Genomic DNA, 19845 nt, shown 5'->3' with positions numbered 1-19845 from the left:
AAGCTCTCGGCCTTGGGAATGCCGCCATATCTATTAGATATGATTCAGTTGTTGCACACAGACACCTGGTGCCAGGTGTTGCAAGGAGGTGACAGGGGGCTCTCTAAAATCATTCCTTCATGTAATGGTCTTAAGCAAGGTTGTTTGCTTGCTCCGCTACTCTTTTCGTTATATATTGCTGATTTACCCGCTTCTCTCTCCTCTTGTGACGGGATAGCCCCAATACTGGGCGGAAAACATATCTCATGTATGCTATATGCGGATGACATCATAATAATGGATCTTATGCCCAAAGGTCTTGCTAAACGCCTCCTCGCTTTACATCAGTATGCAGTTGTTCATTTCCTAAAAATTAATGCAAGTAAGAGTAAAATTATGTGCATCACAGGCCGGAAAAAACATAAATTTAAGAATTTCACCTGGTCTGTGGGAAATGACAAACTGGAGGTTGTAAAGAATTATGTTTTTCTTGGAAAAGTAATTTGTGATAATTTAAGTGCCAAACCCCACACCGATAATAGTGTCCGTAAGGCATTAGCCCAAGGAAGAAGTTTAAATTCATTATATTCGGCGCTGGGAAAAAGGCATTTTTCGCATTTACTGGAGGTCTTTAGGGCAAAGGTCCCATCCACCCTTCTATATGGCCTAGAATTAATTGATCTTAAGCACTGGGATTTTTTAAATAAGGTGGAGGGGAAATTGCTAAGAAGTATTACTTCAGTCAGTTCTGCCTGCTCCGTGGCAGCTTGCAGACTTGAGTTCGGTCTGCGCAGCAGCTGGGTGCAGGGCTTGGCAGCTGTGGTGCGCTGGGTCGCAAGTATAGCCAGAGGAGAAGAGGGGACCATGAGGTTCCTTCTAAGGACTGAACTATTGGGAGGTTTAGGGGAACACTCCTTGATAGTTAGCAATTTTAGAAAGGCCGTATCCCTCCTGCAGTTGGATGAGAGTACTCTCTTCTCTTTATCTGCATCCCAGTTAAAGTCTGTCCTGAAGGAAGCCACTTGGGACCTTAGTTACAGATTAGACTTTACTGCTATTTCTGATAAGAAGGGTGTTAATCTACTTACTGATTCATTTGCAAGAAAATCCGCCCAACCTTATGCCACTTGGAACTTACCCCATAGTATTAGGAGATTTTGGTTTTTACTGAGACAAGATTTGTTACCCCTAAACAATCTTTTGTCTAAATGGCACGGAGTATCTGCAACATGCAATTTGTGTCATCAATCTTTTCAAGATCGAATACATGTACTTCTGATATGCCCAGTGCTGCGCCCCTATCGCAGCAAGTGGCTAAGATATATATGTTTGCAAATGGGTATTCTAAATGTGAATTCCTTTATGTGTGCTTTATATAATCCCCCTAATGAGAGATTCTGTTATTATATTTTTAACTTTTTCAAATGTTTTTTAGAAATCTTTTGAAGATCGGCATGCTTATTAATGTGTCACTTTGTGTTCTGGTAATTGTAACTACTATGATTCGTTTATTTTTTGTGAAATGATTCTCTTTATATTGTATTTTTCCTTTATGTGGACCTCTAAGGAGTTCCAAATCATAATAAAATTTGAATTTGAATTTGAGTCTCAGCTCTCAAAGTGCTTTACCTGAATGGCCACATCTGAAAAATTCTCCCCCGTTTCCTGAAAAATGTCTCCTAGTCGAAAAATGGGGCATTGCGGAGATGTGAATCTGTTAAATGTGCAGGATACGTTGAAGACTGTAGGGATATTTGTCCTGTAGAAGAGACAAGGAACACATTTAGGTTTTATGCACTGATCATAATCAGCTACAGATTGACCATCATGGCTATCAAGTGCTATATCCGGAATCTAGAGTGAAGGCTAGTGGACCAACACGCCTAACACCTGCTTAAAAGAGGGATGACATTTCTGAATTTATTTAAACAATACCCTGCTTTATAGGTACCCTTTAAACGTATTTTCTAAACCTGAGAGTGGTGGTTTTAGTCTGGTTATGAAGGTGGGGTGGGAGAAGAGGTTTATGGAGCACTGAATAGGGTTATACAGACTTCCAGCTTCTACGCTGAGGTTGCATTAGCCTGCCCAATGGAAAGTCCACAACAACACACAGGAGCACAGAGATTTCACTTACACTGTATGATCGTGTGTTGGAAAGTGTATGTTGTTCTTGATTAAAACGGTGAAGTTTTCAGCACTGTTCAAAACTGCAGGCCTGAAAAAAATGGAAGATTGCCATAAAACACGATTCTGGAACCAAAAAATTCAGATGCAACCTGGGTCTTGAGAGTCATGTCTGGCTCATCTGGTAACTTGTCTGACAATACTTACCAAAACTGTCAGGTGAGACAAAACTCATCATTTCACAGGCTATAAATCCAGCATAGTACATGCAAATATAATAATCTTAATCTTGCGCTTTCACGGATTAGAAATTAATTTCTCTCGCAGAATCCAGAATTTTCATGAATAAACAAGTATAGTCCATGTCAGGACCCCTAATGCCTTCTCATTGCACCTTCCATAGTGCAGGACATGCTTGAAAGTGTCAAATCAAGATGTGGGCACTAGTCTGAGTTTACAAAACAAGGTCATCAGATCACGAGAAATGTCTGGAATACTGTCTCACCAATAATTATTTTCCTCATTTCAGCTAACTGCATGAAGGCGAGATCTTAAGGACAGAATTCACGAACAAAACACAAATGTATTTACCATGCCACCCATGTTTAATACGCAACAATATGCCACTTAAAAAGTAAACAAATGAATGCACCCTCATTATTAAGATTTCATTATTTCAACATACCTATACCGAGATACCAATAATTCAGCATATCTTTATTATGATCCATTACTACGAGACATATCCTTACTGAGAAAATAGGAAAAAGTAATGTATTCCTTTGTGGGTAACAAAAAGTGAAAGTATTTGGAAAAAAGGATAATACACGTTGATACAATAATAACATTATTAATTGAAAATTGTTTTAATCTCGTTATAAATAAAAGTAAATGTTCATTGCATTTAAAATTATTCGAATTTAATTATCCCATAATAATTATCTAAATAATAATTTTAAAATATTTAAAACGTAATGAACTTTTTTTTTTTAATACATTTGTATATTTGGTCTGGTCAACAATGCAAGCCATACACACTGGTCTGTTGTTTATTACAAGGTATACCACATGACATCTGTGAACATACTACTTACAATGATCAATTGCGTTCGCTTCCTGCATTCTAGGCTGACAACACATATAAGGCCTCTCGTTCCCTTCGCTCGGACCATCAACACTTGCTGCAGGTTGCGAGGGTGAAGAAGGCAAGAACTGGGGGGAGAAGATTTTCTGTAAATGTGGCCATGCTATGGAATTCTCTGCCTTTGTGTTTACGCGCGGAAACGAGTCTCCTTCGCTTCCGTAAGCTATTAAAAACTCATCTATTTACTGTCTAGTTCCTGTGTTTACAGTGGCAGCGTCTTCTTCTGGATTAGCGCTGGGATGCCCAAGGGTAACCAGGCGCTATATAAAACTCGTTAATAATAATAATAATAATAATAATAATAGTACATCTCCTCATATTTCGGCAATAATACTCACATAATCTCAGGTTTATAGTTCTACGTTTGACATTTAAAAATTACATTACTTTATACATGAAATTGCCACCTAATGCCTTATTATCATCTCCTTGACTATAAAAGGAAGTAGAGATTATGGTAGAGCCTCACCTATATTTGTACATTTCCACCAATTTACATTTATTCGTTATCCTCATGTACAGTCAAGAGGTATTGTTTCAGTGGTTCCCAGAAATCTCGGGGTCTAGACAAGGGTAATATTTCCTTCGGGTATGTCTCCATAGTTTCCCTGCAATATGACATGTCCGTGAGCCAGTCCTTGAATCTGGGGACTGCCCCATTTTGTGGCAACCCGACGTTTCGCCAGCAGTAGCGCCACCGCCAGAAACCTTCGCCTTCTTGTCGGTATCAATTTATATATTCCCAATAAGCATACAATTGGTGTATTCGGCACCTGCTCGGCTAGTATTATGGTTATCGCCCCTACAATTTCCAGCCACTAGCCATGTATTTTGGGGCATGCCCACACCAAGTGTAGAAAATCAGCATTCATGGCATTACACCTATGACATCTGTCGTGGGGTCTTAGGCCATATCTGTGGAGTTGGGTGGGGGTGTAATAAAATTGGTGAAGAAATGTAAAGTGTTTAATTCATAGATTACAGTTCGATGTCAGTAAGTGTAGTTGTGTGCAGCTATATTCCCAAACCTGCTGCTCTATCTTATCTCCTAACAGCTTTTCCCATTTAGCTAATGATCTATTGGTCGCTACATTTTGTTCTGATTGTGACACATTATATAATCGGGTGACTAAATTCTGTTGCGTTGTCGCTACTAGTAGGGCCTGCAATGCCTTTAACGTTGGTGGCTCTTCCAGGTAGGTATTGTATAGCTCTTTAGCCACTGCTTGTAGCCGCATATGTGTAAATATCTTCATTAGTGTGTTGTGTGTGCTTAGCGACGGGTCATTTCTTTGTAGGAATCTACCGTTAGGGAAGCATCCCCCATAGTATAGACTTTCATATCTTCTAGTAATAGTAAAATTTTCTTCTCTTGTGTTACTGATCATTTCAGGTGATTGGCAAGAGGAAGCGCTGGTGCATAGACAGGCAGCGTGTTTGCCCTATGTGCCAGTGCGTAGGTTGAATCGTGTACCTATATGTATAAGGCCTCGGGTCTGGTATGAAAGCTATCAATGGGGCGGGTTGTACACTATCTGTTTCCACTGCCACGTGTGAGATGTATCCATGCTGTGTGGTCCAGTAGTGGGCATGTTGCGCTTGCGCGCAGTAGAAATAAAGCTGCAGGTCTGGTGCTCCGAAACCTCCCATATGGTATGGTTTTGTTAATATAGTCCTTCTGTCCCTGGCCTGTTTACCCGCCTATGTCAGTTTCTGCATAGCTGATCGCAGTTTTACAAGAACAGGCTTGTGTGGGCCAGATAGAGATGTTAATGAATAAGTATAGGAACCTGGGTAATACTACCATCTTCTGCAGTGCAGTCCTATCTGCTAGCGCCAGGGGCATCCGTATCCATCTAGCTATTTGTTCATCTAATTTAGTCATTGCCCTGCCATAGTTTTCCCTTATGACTAGTTCTGGGTCCCGTTGTATCCATACCCCGAGATATTTCACTGGGTCAGTTTGCCATCTCAGGGGGTAGTCCAATGCTGGCTGGGTTGTAGCCGGTGTTAGGGGTATAACCACTGATTTGTACCAGTTAATTTTTAACCCTGCGTACTGTTCAAAACAGATATACTCTCTGATGAGGCCAGTTAGATATTTATCAGGATGCCGTGTAAATAATACCATGTCCTCGGCGTATAATGAGATGCTGAGGGGTCGTAAACTGAACTGTAAGGCGACCTCCCGGTGGCATTGACGAATCCTACAGACAAGGTGTTCTAGAATCAGGGTGAATAGTATCGGTGATAGTGGGCAGCCCTGTCTCGTTCCCCTTTTTACCTCTATAGGATCTGAAATTTGTCCATTTAACCTAATTCTAGCCATAGGGGCGTGATATAGAAGTTCTATCCATTTTATAAATTGCTCCGGGAATCCCATTCTATGCAACACCACAAACATGAATGACCATTCCACTGAATCACAAGCCTTCGCAGCCTCCAGTAAAGCCGCCGCTGCCGGCAAGTCTGGATCCAAATGGTGGTATAGAGCAAAAATGGTACGTATGAGTAGTTGATCTACTGGGTAGAAAACCAGCTTGATCAGGTAATACTAATTTCTCCTGCAGTAGTTGTATCCTAGTGGCAATGACTTTTGCTAAGATCTTTGTGTCTATGTTTATCAATGACAGGGGGCGGTACGAGTCACATTGTGATAAGTCTTTGTCTGGCTTAGGAAGTGTCACCAGGAGCGCTTCTCTCAGCGAGTCGGGGAGCCTGCTCTCTTCATACGCTTCCCCATACATTTCAGCTAACCGAGGTATCAATTGGTCTTTGTATGTCTTTTAGAATTCCCCAGGTAGCCCATCCAGCCCAGGAGCCTTGTTGTTTGGTAAGGAGTTTATCGCGTCTGTTAGTTCATCTTTGGTGATGTGGTGGCTGAAAAATTTACGAGGAGTGTCTGAGAGCCATGCTAGGGCTACATCTTGGAGGTAGTGGTTTATGTCTTCTGCTGTGGTGTTAATTTGTATGTCATAAAGCTGTGTGTAATATTTCTGGAAGCATTTAGATATGGACTCAGTGTCGCACTGCATTTGATCCACTTCATCCCGTATCTGCGTTATGTATTGTGTCGTATAAGAAGGTTTAATCTTGCTTGACAGGGCGTGTCCCGGCCTGCCACCCTCCCCGAAGTTCCTTGCTATGTATCGTTTTGATTTGTATTTTACCTCATCCGTGGCGTATTTCTGGTACTCGTCCATCTTTTCCCTTATTCTTGTCAATAAATTAGGATTTTTTGTCTGCGTGTGTTCTGCTTCAAGTGTACTGATGTACCTTTCTATTATGATTAGTTGCTGTTGGATATCCTTCAGGATCCCAGCATGCTTGTTAATACAGTGTCCACGAACAGTTACCTTGAACGCTTCCCACAATGTCCCCGCACTTTCTACAGATCCGGTATTCAACTCAAAGTAATCTTCAATCGCCAGTCAGAGCTCGCTCCTGAATACTTGATCTAACAGGGCGCTACCCTCCAATCTCCATGTGAAGTGTCTTGGTATGTTGGCGGGGACGTCTAATGTGAGGCTAACCGGTGCGTGGTCTGACAGTGTCTTGGGTAGATGCTTGACTGCTCTCGTCCATGTACAGGCTTCTGCCGTCAGCAGCCATAGTCTATCCTGGACCATGTCTTGTGCGTCGTAGATGTGCATGTGCCCTCCCTCCGGCCCTCGTGTCTCAGCCTCCATACGTCGGTCATTCCCCATGTTGCCATACCATCTTTCAGGGCTTTGGCTGCCCGTCTCCCATACCTTTCGTTACCTGTTGATCTGTCAAGTGCTGGGTCCAGACAGGTGTTGAAGTCTCCCCCCCACAGTATTGGTGCGCTCAGGAATTCTTAAGTTTGGCCCATATCTCAGCATAAAACCCGGGATCAAATGTATTTGGGCCATAGGATGTAATGATGGTTAGTACTGTACCTCCAAAATTACCTTGCACCATAACGTAACAGCCTTGATTCTCACGCAGAGTATGAAGCAATTGGAATGGGGTACTCCATCTGACTAGCAACAAAACCCCTCTGGCGTACGTGGAGTATGATGATGCCATGCGGTCTGATGCCCATCTTGTGCCTACCCGCATTTCAGTCGTGGGGGTTAAATGTGTTTCTTGTACGCACGCCACATCAATATTGTGTCTTGTCAAGATATGCAAGTACCTTACGTATTTTTTGTGGATTTTGAAGTCCAACAATATTCCACGTTAGAAACATCAGTTTTCTAGCCTTAGTTCCAGTGTCAGCCATGTGTATATATCACAGCTTGGTATTGTCTTGTTCCTTGTATGGTGTATGTGTGAAGTAGCAGTGGTGTCAATAGCTGCAATTCGTTGACCAGACATTTTGTACTGTCCCCTCCGCCCTAGCCCCAGTGGCAGAGCCAATCCCAGCTTGGCTAAACATGAAAAACACCAACATGTAAAGAAAAACAGAAAAAAACCCTTTACAATATGCTAGTGTGGTGTACACAAGAGAGCGAGGGCTGCCAGCCCGTTTCCTGTGGGTTCCCCACATGGGTGAACGCCCTGTAACATCATACACATCCAAACCAGACATATTAGGTTATGTTAATTAAAGGTGCACCTGATGGTCCGCCATAAATCTACAATGTCTCTGAAGGTGGGCATAGTTCAAACATGTTCAGGTACACTACACAGTACATTATTATACCAAGTGATATATAGTATGGTGATGTTCAACTTATCTGTGCTGGGCACATGGTCAACCGGACACCGTCCAGCCACCGTCTGTTAACTCTGTAGTCCAGCGGATTACTACAGGTGTCTGCAGTCTTATCACAAGTCCATGGCTAGCATGCAGTAGCCCCCCACCTTCCGGGCCACAGCAATACCATCCCCTCCCGGTGCCTGTATCCATTATGCAGCCGTTCCTCGCTTCTCAGTCCTTTCTGGATCATTCAAGCTTGTAGCAGCGTCCTCCATCCTTTGCAGTGACTTGCTATTCCACGTCTGAAGTTGTATGCTGGTCTTCCTGGTCTCCCCGGGGGATCTCCATCTTGGTTTTGGGTGTTCTTTCTGTTGGAGGAATTTTAGCACGTCTTTAGCTTCGTTATAGATTTTCACTTTCCCGTCATCCGTGACCCTTAGTCTCGCCGGATACAGCAATGCGTATGGGATATTCAGGTCTCTGAGTTTTTGTTTCACTTGGCTGAACTTCTTTCTCGCCTTCTGCACAGATACTGTGAAGTCAGGGTAAATTGATATGTCCATGCCCTCATGCAACAGCTTACCCAACTCTCTTGCCTTCCGGAGCGCCGCATCCCGGTCTCTATAGTTTATTATCCGCGCTATAATCGGCCTTGGTGCTGAGCCAGTCGGCAGTTTTGGGGCCAGGGATCTGTGCGCTCACTCGACAATGAATATCTCGGAGAATGTGTCCCGGCCCAGCATTGCAATTAGCAATTGCTCCACATACCTTTCCATAGGGCCCGTGTTTGTCGTCTCAGATATTCCCGTCAGGCGGATGTTGTTCCTGTGGGACCTCGCTTCCAAATCTTCTGCCTTTGCCGAGATAGCCACCAGCTGTTTTTCCATCCTTGTCTGTTTCGCATCCATCTACACCTGAGTATCTTCGGCATTAGATATTCTGCGCTCGGCCATATCCAGGTGTTCCGTGTGCTTGTCCAGGCGTTCAGACATCCTGTCGACATGATATGTGAGAAAGTCTATTTTACCATCTATATTGGTGAGAGCAGCCTGTATAGTAGTGAACATTGCCTGCACTACGACATTGGTTACTCCTCTACTCCTCCTGTTGGTGAGGTTGCTCTTCCGCCCCCTGATCCAGCTGTTTCTTGGTGTGTTCAAAAGTTATTTTAGGCTGGGTTCTGCCCATATTTCCAGCTTCTGGCGAGCTCCTGTCTCCACGTCTTTGTTAATGGGGGGGTTCTGGGATGGGTATTCTCGTCTTCACTTGTGTAGTGATGGCGCGTCTGTTTTTTCCCTGTCGTGCGTAGGTGGTGCGGGGGTTCTGTGTTAGTACACACAAAGGGGGTGTATAGAGTTTGCAACTAGAACAAAACCAAACTCCAATAGGGCAAATTGCTCTATTTGGAAAAACTGCCCTCACTCACATACCAAAGTATGTGACATGCTTCATCATCGGGCCTGCTTACAATACGCCCTGGTGTAGCCACACTCAGGGCGGAACATTAGGGAGGGGGAAAAATAATAAATTCCACTTAACAAGACGTACAACCAAATAAGCTCAAACCGATGAACAGAGGGTGCTGCTCCAACGGGAGCAGAGATGGGTGTATCAGTTGAGGAGCCACTTGGTGGCACTCAATGATGACATCCCATGGCAGGCATTAGGCAGACAATAGATATCACTTACGGAAACTAGAGTGTTATGTTCGAGTTCTGCCTTGGACTTAGAAAGAGAGAGAGATTCCTCCGCATATCCTGCATACTTGCACAATACTATAATTATAATATCGAGATTTCTTTTCCAAACTACATCGGAGGTCCCCGATCTGGGATGGTGCACCCTGAAAAGTAATACACATGAGGAAATGCTATGAGACCGGCAAGTTGCATGAATGATCATATAAATAAAAAAAATTTTACAAATCCCAGGCCTTGGATGATATAACATTATGTTATATTATTTACCCCTTGAACTTATCAGCGAGATGCGATTGAATACTTTCAAGCACTAACGGGAAGAGAGAATGGGTAGGGTATGCCTAGAGGTCTGTTGTAAACTACACTTCCCATGCATCATATGCACGTCTTACGCGCATAACGCCCTACGTCATGACGATGACGATGGGGTCACGTTGGGGTCACGTGGGACGCCCTGATTTGCAGCCGGGTTTAAATTTCTCAATGACGCCGCGCCTACCATCTGCACGGTGTCACAGACTGCAGGCATTCAGGAAAAGGCAAACCTTCGGAACAGTAAGGAGGGGAGAAAGGGTTGAGCGTACGGGCATGAATTAACAGAAGAGGCCTGACGGTGGAATCAGAACGGGGGCAATCTAATAACGCGTTAGACCTCTGGTGTGCCTTGGGATGCGGGTGAGGTGTTGGTAATCTTTGCCTTCCGCATTACTATGTTGCAGGTTGTGTTCTCTGGGGACCCTCCTGCCGGACACCAGTTCGGGTTTATGGATTACATAAACTCGGTGAGTATGTAGAGGTAAAACAAAAGAAAGAGAAAATAACATACATGAGGATGTTGGTAGGCAACATACCTAAGAGATGTGGGTCGAGTGTTCAGGTGAGCTCCCAGACATGTGGGGGTGTGTAGAGTGGTTGTGAATGCACGTGGTGTAAGTCATATAGGAAACCTCGTCACAATGGGCATACGAGTGTGTGGTTTTTTTGCTTCATACACCCACGGGGCACCATCCAGGATTGGGGAATGAAACATCAGCAGGTGCATTGACACTGCTATACTAATATTCGTTCATCACATGATCATCATTCATAGGAGACTTGATATGTAGTGAGGGTTAGATAGAGAGCGATTAAGACAATTGGGATCAGTCTCCACACATAACTCAGGAAGGGTACGGATCTAGCAGACCTGCTCTATCCTTGGGGTCCATCGACTGAATTATGGGAGGACCAAGAGTGGCGCTGATTGCGACGGTCCTGATGAAGACGGGGGTGACCTGTAGAGGCACGAATCCAGCGGTCGAAACCTGTTGACTCGAGCAGTGGTAGGAGGGAAGTCTTGAGATACCTTACTATCTCTTTAAGGCATTTCCCATCCTTTTCTTATTTTTAATCCTGTTAGGGGTACCAAGGGACGTTTAATAAAGTGACTTTTTTGGCTGGCACCCTTAATCAGTTTTAATCACCTCCATTGAACTGCACTTTTAGTCGCACTATCAGTTTCTGTCACTGGGTGTTTGCACGGCTCACACCACATTTATGTTATGTGTTGTATGTGTTGAACTTATTTGGTTGTACGTCTTGTTAAGTGGAATTTATTATTTTTCCCCCTCCCTAATGCTCCGCCCTGAGTGTGGCTACACCAGAACGTATTGTAAGCAGGCCCGGTGATGAAGCATGTCACATACTTTGGTATGTGAGTGAGGGCAGTTTTTCCAAATAAAGCAATTTGCCCTATTGGAGTTTGGTTTTGTTCTTGTTGCAAACTCTATACACCCCTTTTGTGTGTACATTTGAGGTCCTTGGGGGTCTGGGGTGGTAGAGTCTAAACACTTTTGACCCTCTCCCCTTTTTTCGTGCTGAGTATTTTGAGAGCGGCAGCTTAGCCGCAGGGGGTTTGAATTCTTAGCCCTATACTAGGACATAGATAGGGTAGACACTGTGGCATTCACACCTGTTTACACCCTCACTGCCACCTATACACATAACCACTCACGACACTGTGAATTAACAGACTATAGGCTCAGGGTAACAAAGGAACCCTTACGGCTCACCTCTCCATTTTATCGATTATTACTGAGAAATGGAACTCATCCCTGGACTGTCGTTTGGGGATGATATTGTCTCTGACATCTTGGCAGGACCATCCCTCCTGGGTGACAGCACAGTCACGGCAGTGCTTGCACAAGGGGAGGGATGGAACACTCAATTGGAACTCAAGAAGGACCAGGTCAAGACCATTCTGCATGGGGCCATCTTCACAGAATATTTACGGGTAAAAGCGACCCCGAGGGGTCTACTCGTGACCAACGAACCACAAATTTTTCTGGAGGATGAAGAATTCAGACGGGATTGGGCACTAGTGTCCTGGAAGTGCACGAGAGACTGGCTAGTCTTAATTATCCGGACAGTCAAACAGCTAGCAGATGCTCTTCTGATTAAGATACAGACGACTGAAGCAGGACTGCAAGCAGATATTGTCATGGCAACGTTTGACCACAAACTAGACCTAATCAACACGGAATTGGCCGAGTACAGGGATCATTTGATTCATTCAAAGATCTCAAAGCTTCAGAAGGATCTCAAGAACTTCACTAGAGAGAAGGAATATCTGTATACTTCAACAGAATACACTAAACAGAAAATGGCAGAGGGTAATAAGAGTAACCAACAAGGCCGTCCTCGCCAATATACCACCAGTAGCTCTAGTGAGGGCAGTGAGAATGAGTTCCAACCGAGGAGGAGAGGGAGAGGGAGAGGCCGTGGTAATTGGAGAGGCCCGAGACCTCCTTTCTTTCAACAACCTTTTCAAGAATACCCGAATCAGGCCTTCAATTGGCCAGTGATGGGCTTTCCTCCGAATGGACCCAACCAAAACCAACCATATGGGAACCAAGGATTTCAGAATCCAGAATTTCAGAATGCTCCATTCCAAAATTACCAGGGGCCTTTTTTAGCGAGAGGTCGGGGCAGGGGACGTGGCAAACAGAAGACACCAACGAGGGTGAACTGGTCCGTTCAGGACCAGGAGATCACCCAACGGATAACCAGGAGCATGGCGCAGGGAACCACGCCGAGCACGAGCCGAGACAATCTCTAGTGGTGAATTTGTCCTCCCATCCCTTGTCTCAGTTGCAGGAACAAGTCCTAAATAAGGGCTCGGGATTTGTCCCTACTAATCACCCTGATCTGTTCAAGTTGCGACAGGATCTGGCTGTTTTCTTTCGCAACTTGAGATTGAGGGTGTTTTTTGAAAATCGAGACATCCAAGATGGACACAAAGGTGTTACACCATTCCGCCCGAAGTCGACGTTTACACCACAGTTGGCAGTTCTTCAACCCCAGATTGCCGCCTTTGAGGAAGCAGTGATCCATGACTTGGAAACATCTAACCTAACACAATCGGGACACTTTTCCAATCTTTCCAATTGTGAGAAAGAGGTGTTGAAGGAACTGGGATCTAACAAAGAAATTATCCTAAAGCCCGCGGATAAGGGCGGGGCGACGGTGATTTTGGACATAGAGGTTTATCGACGTGAATGTCTCAGTCTTTTAGCCGACTCAAGAACATACCAAAAACTGAGGGAGGATCCTACGGAGGAGATCACCAGAGAAATAATGATAGTTGTTGAAGAGGCGAGAATTAACGATTGGATTACACAATCAATCAATCAGCATTTATATAGCGCACTACTCACCCGGAGGGTCTCAAGGCGCAAGGGGGGGGTCCGCTACTGCTCGAACAGCCAGGTCTTGAGTTGCTTCCTGAAGGCGAGGTGGTCCTGGGTCAGGCAGAGGTGGGTCGGGAGGGAGTTCCAAGTCTTGGCAGCGAGGTAGGAGAAGGACCGTCCCCCTGTGGTGGCTCTTCGGATGCGGGGAACGGTGGCGAGGGCATGCCCGGTCGATCGAAGCTGGCGATTGGGGGCGTAGAAGTTGAGGCGGCTGTTGAGGTATCCTGGGCCTTGGTTGTGTAGGGCTTTGTGTGCGTGGGTGAGGAGACGGAAGGTGATTCTTTTGTTGACCGGTAGCCAGTGCAGGTCTCTCAGGTATCGGGAGATGTGGCTGCGACGGGGGATGTCCAGTATGAGTCGTGCTGAGGCGTTCTGGATCCGCTGGAGTCTCTTCTGGAGTTTGGCGGTGGTTCCGGCATAGAGGGAGTTGCCGTAGTCCAGACGGCTGGTGACGAGGGCCTGGGTGACCGTCTTCCTGGTCTCGGTGGGGATCCACCGGAAGATCTTACGTAGCATGCGCAGGGTGTTGAAGCATGACGAGGAGACGGCGTTGACTTGTCTGGTCATGGAGAGGGAGGAGTCCAGGATGAAGCCCAGGTTGCGTGCGTGGTCTGTTGGTTTGGGTGCGCTGCCTAGGGCGGGGGGCCACCAGGAGTCGTCCCAGGCGGAGGGTGAGGATCCCAGGATGAGGACTTCCGTCTTGTCCGAGTTCAGTTTCAGGCGGCTGTTCTTCATCCATTCGGCTACCTCTTTCATCCCTTCGTGAAGGTTGGCTCTGGCGGTGTCGTTGGTGAGGGAGAGGATCAGCTGGGTGTCGTCGGCGTAGGAGATTATGTTGAGGTTGTGCTGGCGTGCGATGTTTGCGAGGGGGGTCATGTAGACGTTGAAGAGGGTAGGACTGAGCGAGGAGCCCTGAGGGACGGCGCAGATGACTTCGATGGCTTCTGATCTGAACGGAGGGAGACAGACTCTCTGTGTCCTTCTGGCGAGGAAGGAGATGATCCATTCCAGTGCCTTCTCCTGGATTCCGACGTTGCTGAGGCGTTGCACTAGTGTACGGTGGCAGACAGTGTCGAAGGCCGCGGAGAGGTCTAGGAGGATGAGGGCTGCTGTTTCTCCGTTGTCAAGGAGGGCTCGGATGTCATCGGTGACTGCGATCAGGGCGGTCTCGGTGCTGTGGTTGGCCCGGAAGCCAGACTGCGAGAGGTCGAGGGCTTCGTTCGTCTCGAGGAAGGCGGCCATCTGCTTGTTGACGGTCTTCTCGATGACTTTGGAAGGGAACGGGAGCAGCAAGATGGGGCGGTAGTTCTTGAGATCGGTGGGGTCGGCTGATGGCTTCTTTAGTAGAGCGCTGAGTTCGGCGTGCTTCCAGCTCTCTGGGAAGGTAGCGGTGTCGAAGGAGGTGTTGATGATGTCCCGCAGGTGGGGTGCGATGACAGCGTCGGCCTTGTTGAAGACGTGGTGAGGGCAGGGGTCGGTCGGAGATCCGGAGTGGATGGAGTTCATTGTGCGGACGGTGTCTTCGGTGCCGATCGGGGTCCAGGCGCGGAGGGAGGTGGTGGGGGGCGGTAGTTCGGTCGTGGCGTGCGTCGGTGGAGTGCAGAAGCTGTTGTGTATGTCCGCGATCTTGTTGTGGAAGTAGGAGGCGAGGGAGTTGCAGAGGTCTTGCGAAGGGGTGATGTTGTTGTTTCCGGCGTTGGGGTTGGAGAGCTCTTTAACGATGTTGAAGAGTTCCTTGTTGTTGTGTGCGTTGTTGTCCAGTCGTTCCTTGAATGCAGTTTTCTTGGTGGCGCGGATCAGTTGGTGGTGTTTTCGGGTGGCGAGCTTGAGGGCAGTCATGTTGTCCGGTGTTGGGTCTCTGCGCCAGGTTCTCTCGAGGGCTCGGCAGTTCTTCTTGGAGCTCTTGAGTTCGTTGGTGAACCATGGGGCTTTCTTGCTGCCGGGTCTGCTAGGCAGGGTCTTCAGGGGGGCCAGGACTTCTGCGCAGTCGCTGATCCACTTCGTGAGGTTGGTGGCCGCCTGGCTGGGGTTCGTTGTGCTGGTGGGTGGGTTCTTGCTCAGGGAAGTCGCGAGCTGGTCGGCTGTGATCTTGTTCCAGCTTCTGCGTGCAGCCTGTTGGTGGTGGTGGATCGTGGTTCTTTTGAAGCTGAAGTGGACGCAGCTGTGGTCCGTCCAGTGGAGTCCGGTGGCGTGGCTGAAGGTGATGTCCTTGTTGGATGAGAAGACGGGGTCGAGTGTGTGTCTGGCGTAGTGGGTTGGGGTGGTCAGCAGCTGCTTGAGTCTGAGGTTTGCGAGGTTGTCCAGCAGGGTGGTGGAGTTGCGGTCGTTGTTGTTCTCCAGGTGGAAGTTGAGGTCCCCGAGGAGGATGTAGTCAGCGGAGGGGAGGGCGTGCGGGCTGATGAAGTCGGCAATGTCCTCGCTGAATTGTGAGCGTGGTCCCGGGGGTCTGTAGATGAGGGTGCCTCTGAGGGTGGTCTTGGGGTTGATGTGGACCTGGAAGTGCAGGTGTTCGGCGGGTGCGAGGGTGCCGTCCGTGTTGGTCGTGATGCGGATGGTGGTCTTGTGGATGATGGCGATGCCTCCTCCTGTCTGGTTGATGCGGTCCCTCCGGATGATCTTGTAGCCGTCTGGGATGGCGATGGCGATGGCGATGTCGGGCGCAGAAGAGGCGTTCATCCAGGTTTCCGCGAGGAAGGCGACGTCTGGGGCTGTGGTGTCGAGCAGGTTCCAGAGCTCGACGGCGTGTCTGTGGATGGAGCGGGTGTTGAGCAGGATGCATTTCAGGTGGCTGTTGCTGTTGTTCGTCTTGGTCTTGGTCGATGCTGGAGTAGATTTAGGACTGTGCATGCGGCACACGTTTAATGATTTTTACCTTGTTTGACCCTGATGTTGGTTTACATTTCGGCACACTTCTTGGCATAATCACTTTAACTGCCTATACGCACCATATTTCGTTTACTCACCGGGTTGAACCTTTTATGATTCTTTTGGTGACGGTTTCTCACTTATCACTACGTATCTTACAACCTTTGAGGTATGACTTGTTCGGGTGTAGGCGCACTCACCATTTAGCGTCTTTTGTTCTTTAAGCAATTGGGATTTTGTTTTATTACTCGATATAATGCATTCATGATTCCATACAGCTGCATATTTGAACATCATTTATTTTGGATTGTTTTGTAGAGTAATCCCCTGAAGAAGGGCGGTGCCCGAAATGCATCGGGATGTGTGATCATCGTTTAAAACGTTTTCAATAATGGAGATATGCCATTGAATACATAAATCGTTGATTGATGATTCAACACCATTAATACCTTGGAAAAATAAATTTTGAACTTTGGATGATTTTGATGTTTACCTCAAGAATAACTATTTGACTTAAGGAATAAGACCTGTTGGTCTCCTACGTAGTGCTCAGAGTTGCTTTCTCCTTGCTGAGAAAGCCTTGTATTAGTTCCTTCGGATTCCACACTGCCAGGCCAGACAGTGTTTTACGCTAGCAGCACACTACACCCTCTCATTGCCTCCAACCTGTGATTTATCAAGCTGTGCGGGTTCCTTCCTATCATAGTCGATGCTGGAGTAGTGCAGGTCCGGATGCAGCTGAACTTGCAGGAGTGGCAGCTGAAGGGTCCGTGGGTGTGGATCGGGGAGGCTTGGTAGCATCCCGGGAATCGGCCGGTGTTGAGTGCGTTGAGGGCGGCGGCGTCGTAGGTCCGGTGGGTAGGCTGGGGTCTGTGGGGGCCAGGGGTCCTGGCCCTGGGCGCGGTCCAGGCGCAGACGGGCTTACCTTTGGCGCACCTTTGGCGCGCCTTCGGCGCGCTTAGGGCGCGCCCGCTGCACGTTATCCACTCTGCCATAAGTGGAGAGGGGGGGGCGGAGCGGGGGAGAGGCAGCTGGGAGGCGGGAGCGGGGAGGGCACAGAAGGAAGAGGGCGTGGCCGCGAGAACGGCGGCGGGGGCGGGGAGGGCACAGGGGGAACAAGCACGAGAGAAGCGAGAGAAATAACAATAATAAGTACAGCAGTCACAGATACTAAACAACAGTGCACATTGGAAAACCGGGCAACAGAGTGCTACCTGGTCCGGCGGAGCCGAGACAAGGGGGGAAGAGCGCTCACAGAGTGCAAGCGTTGCCTAGCAGCAGAGCACGCCGCAGGGGGAGGTGGGCCAGCTGGGCAGAGGGCTGAGCGAGGCTGAGCAATAGCGAGGGGAGAGGGCACCGGCACAGCTGGTGGCCGTGCGGCGCTGGTGTGTCCTGCGAGCACAACAGGAAGCGGAGTTCCTTGTGAACAAACAACCAAGGACTCCGTATTTCTATGCCCTTCCTAAGATTCATAAAGCAGTGAGACCCTCTCCCGGGAGACCTATTGTCTCTGGGATGGGGTCCTTACTGGAACCCCTCTCACAGTTTTGTGATTTCTATCTAAAGCCGATGGTTCAAAAGTTACCGACATATTTGAGGGACACCTTGGATGTTCTGAATTTGTTAAAGGATATGCCTTTCAATCCTGATGAAGAATTCCTTATAGGGCTCGATATAGAGGCCCTATATACGAACATTCTGCAACTAGAAACCCTTAGGGTCCTGGAAACTCTACTCTTTGAAGGGAAATGGTCCTATGAAACACCACAGGCTTTTATCCTACACCTGGCTGAGATAGCTCTCACAAAATATGTCTTCGAGTTCGAAGGGGGGCTGTACCTCCAAACCCACGGAACGTCCATGGGGAGCGTTTTCGCCTCGAGTTTAGCTAGACTATACGTAGGGGCGTTTGAGCAAATGACAGTGTTGGATGCCAATGGCCCATGGGCAAGTAATCTAAGATTGTGGCGACGTTATATTGATGACGTCTTAGTGATCTGGAGGGGCGAGAGAACATCTGTTGATTTATTCTTAGAATGGCTGAATGCCCAAAACCCGCTCCTCCATTTCACTTCGACCATCACTAAGACCCATCTACCATTCCTGGATCTAGTGATAGAACCCTGCAGTGGCATCCTGAAGACGAAGGTATTCCATAAACCAACGGACAAAAATACCTTATTGGCATTTGAGAGCTTCCATCCTCGCTCCCTACGGGAAAATCTGCCAGTGGGCCAATTTTTCTGGATCCGTCAGAACTGTTCAGAGAGGAATGACTTTGTCGTGGAATCAGAAGCTCTGACGCATAAATTACAGCAGCGGGGATATCCATCAAAGGTCATCAAGAGGGCCAAGAAACGAGCATTGAATGCGAATCGTGACTCTTTACTCTCCAAAACAATGAGACCCCAAACCAAGAGACCGGTGTTTGTGTCAACCTTTAACACTGCGTCTCAACAAATAAAACGCCTAGTTCTAAGGAACTGGAAGATACTGAACACAGGTGGCATGAACATAGAGACACCCCTTTTCTCCTACAGACGCAGCCAAAATCTGAAGGATCTCCTCATACACAGTAGACCCAGGGACCTGGGGGTAGTAAGGGAGACAATCACTTTGCCAGGCCTACCCAAACTGATAGGCCACACACGGTGTGGGACTTGCCTTGGGACGTGGGTGAGCTGTTGGTAATCTTTGCCTTCCGCATTACTATGTTGCAGGTTGTGTTCTCTGGGGACCCTCCTGCCGGACACCAGTTCGGGTTTATGGATTACATAAACTCGGTGAGTATGTAGAGGTAAAACAAAAGAAAGAGAAAATAACATATACATGAGGATGTTGGTAGGCAACATACCTAAGAGATGTGGGTCGAGTGTTCAGGTGAGCTCCCAGACATGTGGGGGTGTGTAGAGTGGTTGTTAATGCACGTGGTGTAAGTCATATAGGAAACCTCGTCGCAATGGGCATACGAGTGTGTGTTTTGTTTTGCTTCATACACCCATGGGGCACCATCCAGGGAATGAAGCATCAGAAGGTGCATTGACACTGCTATACTAATATTCGTTCATCACATGATCATCATTCATAGGAGTTCAGTTTCTGTCACTGGGTGTTTGCACGGCTCACACCACATTTATGTTATGTGTTGAACTTATTTGGTTGTACGTCTTGTTAAGTGGAATTTATTATTTTTCCCCCTCCCTAATGCTCCGCCCTGAGTGTGGCTACACCAGAACGTATTTTAAGCAGGCCCGGTGATGAAGCATGTCACATACTTTGGTATGTGAGTGAGGGCAGTTTTTCCAAATAGAGCAATTTGCCCTATTGGAGTTTTGTTTTGTTCTTGTTGCAAACTCTATACACCCCCTTTGTGTGTACATTTGAGGTCCATGGGGGTCTGGGGTGGTAGAGTCTAAACACTTTTGACCCTCTCCCCTTTTTTCGTGCTGAGTGTTCTGTGTTAGTAGCCTGGTGCACACTTGGATATCACTGGTTATAGCATCTATCATAGGGGCCGCCGTGGCCCACTGCTAACATGTAAGTAGGTTCATCCAGCGTGTTGTCCGGGCTGGCCTCTGAGTAGTTCAGCTGTTGTCCAGGTACTGACAGTCTAGGCAAACAGATGATAGTGGGGGC

General features: G+C 47.3%; 1 protein-coding gene across 1 annotated transcript in view; it reads right to left on the bottom strand.

Annotated features, from left to right (window-relative positions):
* The window catches only part of LOC144792472 (P2X purinoceptor 7-like), a 315393-nt gene that overhangs the window by 144662 nt on the left and 150886 nt on the right, over positions 1-19845 (bottom strand). The window contains exons 6-7 of the mRNA XM_078667501.1: positions 2117-2197; positions 1609-1738 (exon numbers count right to left, since the gene is read on the bottom strand). Of these exons, the coding sequence (XP_078523627.1) occupies positions 1609-1738; positions 2117-2197 (211 nt within the window). The remainder of the gene's footprint in view (positions 1-1608; positions 1739-2116; positions 2198-19845) is intronic.

The sequence above is a fragment of the Lissotriton helveticus genome, chromosome 11 (assembly GCF_964261635.1).
Source record: "Lissotriton helveticus chromosome 11, aLisHel1.1, whole genome shotgun sequence".
Classification (NCBI taxonomy): Eukaryota; Metazoa; Chordata; class Amphibia; order Caudata; family Salamandridae; genus Lissotriton; species Lissotriton helveticus.
This window is presented reverse-complemented; position numbering and strand designations above follow the sequence as displayed.